The sequence below is a fragment of the Hylaeus anthracinus genome, unplaced genomic scaffold (genome assembly GCF_026225885.1).
Source record: "Hylaeus anthracinus isolate JK02 unplaced genomic scaffold, UHH_iyHylAnth1.0_haploid 11981, whole genome shotgun sequence".
Lineage (NCBI taxonomy): Eukaryota > Metazoa > Arthropoda > Insecta > Hymenoptera > Colletidae > Hylaeus > Hylaeus anthracinus.
The window spans coordinates 7,748,882-7,751,526 of record NW_026534329.1 but is presented as its reverse complement, the minus strand read 5'-3'; the positions used below and the strand labels follow the sequence as shown (position 1 = coordinate 7,751,526).

Below are 2,645 nucleotides of genomic sequence, written 5' to 3'. Positions count from 1 at the left end.
TGGCTAAGGACGTGGACAATATTGCATACAGTTAATGTATATATTATCTACATGGAAATAGTGTCTGAGCAGCTGTGGTGTGTTTGTTTTGTGGGGGCTAAGGTTGTAAATATTAATTACTGTTAAGGTATATACTCTCTCCATGAAAATACTGTCTGAATAAGTTTGGGATAGTATTTGGTGGTTGTAGTGATATTGATTAATGTTAATGTCTCTGATGTTTAAAGTGGATATAATGATAGCAATAATTAACCATGATATTTTTTTCATGCAATGCATAATTTAGGAGTACAAGCATAGTGTAAAAGTTACGTGGTCCACCCTATATATATAACCGACACTAACGGAATATCATCGATACTTTACGATACCCCGATAAGTGTCCATTAATTTTCTGAACAATCTTATCTATAAAAAATTGACAATAGCAGTGGCCCAACCAGAAATTTCAAACAAAGAAGGCATAACATTTGTTTTATACAGTGGGTGTAGAATGTATTCGTACACCGATCGATTTCGCAAAAAACTTTTGTGTGAAATTGTAGTTTCTCAACTTCTTTTTTTATACTCAATGACTCTCAATATTAATGATCAAAGTTAGGCCTTTTTTTCAGCCTCTAATTGATTCCTTTAATTAATTCCTTTTTTCTTGTCAATTTCGCGACTCCCATAAATAACTATTCTTTTTGCAATACTCTCAAAATTAATTATCAAAGTTAGGTCTTTTTTTCAATCTCTACAATGATGTTACCCCTTGATGAAGTTTTAAAAATTAAACAGTTGTACGAATACTTATTGCTTCAATATTTCTATCGATTAATTCCTTTTTTCTTGTCAATTTCGCAACTCATACAAATAGCTACTCTTATAACGATACTCTCAAAATTAATTATCAAAATTATTCCTTTTTTTTCAACCTCTAATTAATTCCTTTAATTAATTCCTTTTTTCTTGCCAATGTCGCAACTCACATAAATAGCTCTCTTTCGTACTGTATCTATTCTAAAGATTCCCAACGATACGTACAATATCGTATATAAAAAAATAAGTAAATAAATTACAATTACATATAGTCTTTTTTAAAAATTGACCTGTGTAGAAATACTTTCTACAGTTTCTACGCCCACTGCATCTGAAAAAATTGTATACAATACCATCTAACAATAACCCAGACAATATTAACCAAAATTTTCGTCATTTCTTAACAAATACAAGAATCAATTCCCTTCGCTTCTTTCTAGCTGCGCTCCCGACGTAATCGGCAATCCCATCATTACCTAGAACTCCGATTGTACATCGCGCTGTGCTCGTCCACCGGAAGGCTGCCATATCTCCGATGCGTGGGACCTCTGTCCTCCTCCAGGTAGCAATACCTGTCCCTGATCTCGGCGTTCTCGACCCTGACGCCCTCGATCGGTCCTTGGAACGCGAGGTTGCTTTGACCCCCGTTGCATTGTAGCTGCAACGGCGGCGGCGGGGGTGGCAAATCGTCGCTGCTTTGAAACTGCGGCGGCGGCGGCAAGTCACCGGTTCGATCTTCCGGTATGTACTCCGATTGTCTGCAGAACGAAGGATTCGTATAGCAGTGAACCGGTGCTGGCTCGGTGGTTTGAGCCATGGTTGTTTTTTCTATCAGTCCGTATCGCTTCGCGACCGACTCGTTCGCGTTTGATTAATGTCTTTGAAACGAGACGTTTTTACACCGCGTCCGTTCCACTAGCCACGAAGCACTATATCTTGATAGTCCACGCGCGGCACTGGACGTAAATGGATGACTCTCTATTAAGGCGCGCACGACGTTCGTCACGCGCATTTAGAGCTCCTTCCAGCGTTCATCGCACCAGTTACGAGTTACGAGAATCGCAGCCGGGACGCGCGAAACTACTAAATGGTTTTTTTTTAAGATCGATTCACCAAGATCACGAAGGCGTTGCTGACGTAGGAAGGCGACGTCCAAGTTTCCAGAGAGAAAGTCATCGTCTGCACGGGTGGCGAGATGACCTTTACCTCGGGATCTGGATGTCTCTCGCACATTTTCTTCAACTGTTGCAACTATTCCACGGTGTATAAAATCCTGGATTTTCTGCAATTATTCCACGATTTTCATTCAAATTCTTGGCGTTCTTCCTTCGGCGGAGGAGACTGTTCTTCGCGAGAGCTGAGGAACCGTCGTATCTTTCTCACAGGGACAATTCCAAGCACTGCTTCCTTCTAAAAATCCCCCTTTGAGCGTCTAAAATGTTTTCGGGAAAAGTCACAGTATTTCTCGTCAGGTTTCTCGTAAACTTCCGTATGGCCGTGAAATTTTCCTGGAAACGTTCACGAGTCCGTCGAGGCAATGCCCGGTGCTCGAATTGCGTTCGGTCCGTGCACTACGGTTGCCTTCAACGAACTGCAACACGAGTTCCCTCTTCCCTTAGGAGCAGATGCACGAAGGGCGTTTCTCCACGCGTTCCCAACGTGTACGTGAGTACGCACGCATGTGTGTACGTGTCCTGTACTACCTGAGGGGTTGTCAGAGGGTTCGCATAATACGGGCCTGGTGTCCCGTCACAGGGTGGGGGCCCTGTCACCTACGGTACGTTGCTTCCAACGTTTTCTATGCTACTACTACCCTCGATAGCGCGCCAAGGAATTTACACGAC

General features: G+C 42.2%; 1 protein-coding gene across 1 annotated transcript in view; it reads right to left on the bottom strand.

Moving 5' to 3' along the window:
* Positions 1-1,800, bottom strand: part of LOC128885445 (uncharacterized) — a 12,112-nt gene extending 10,312 nt beyond the window's left edge. Inside the window, exon 1 of the mRNA XM_054139500.1 lies at positions 1,278-1,800. Coding sequence (XP_053995475.1) covers positions 1,278-1,618 — 341 coding nt within the window. The 5' untranslated portion in view covers positions 1,619-1,800. The remainder of the gene's footprint in view (positions 1-1,277) is intronic.
* Positions 1,801-2,645: the final 845 nt, after the last annotated feature.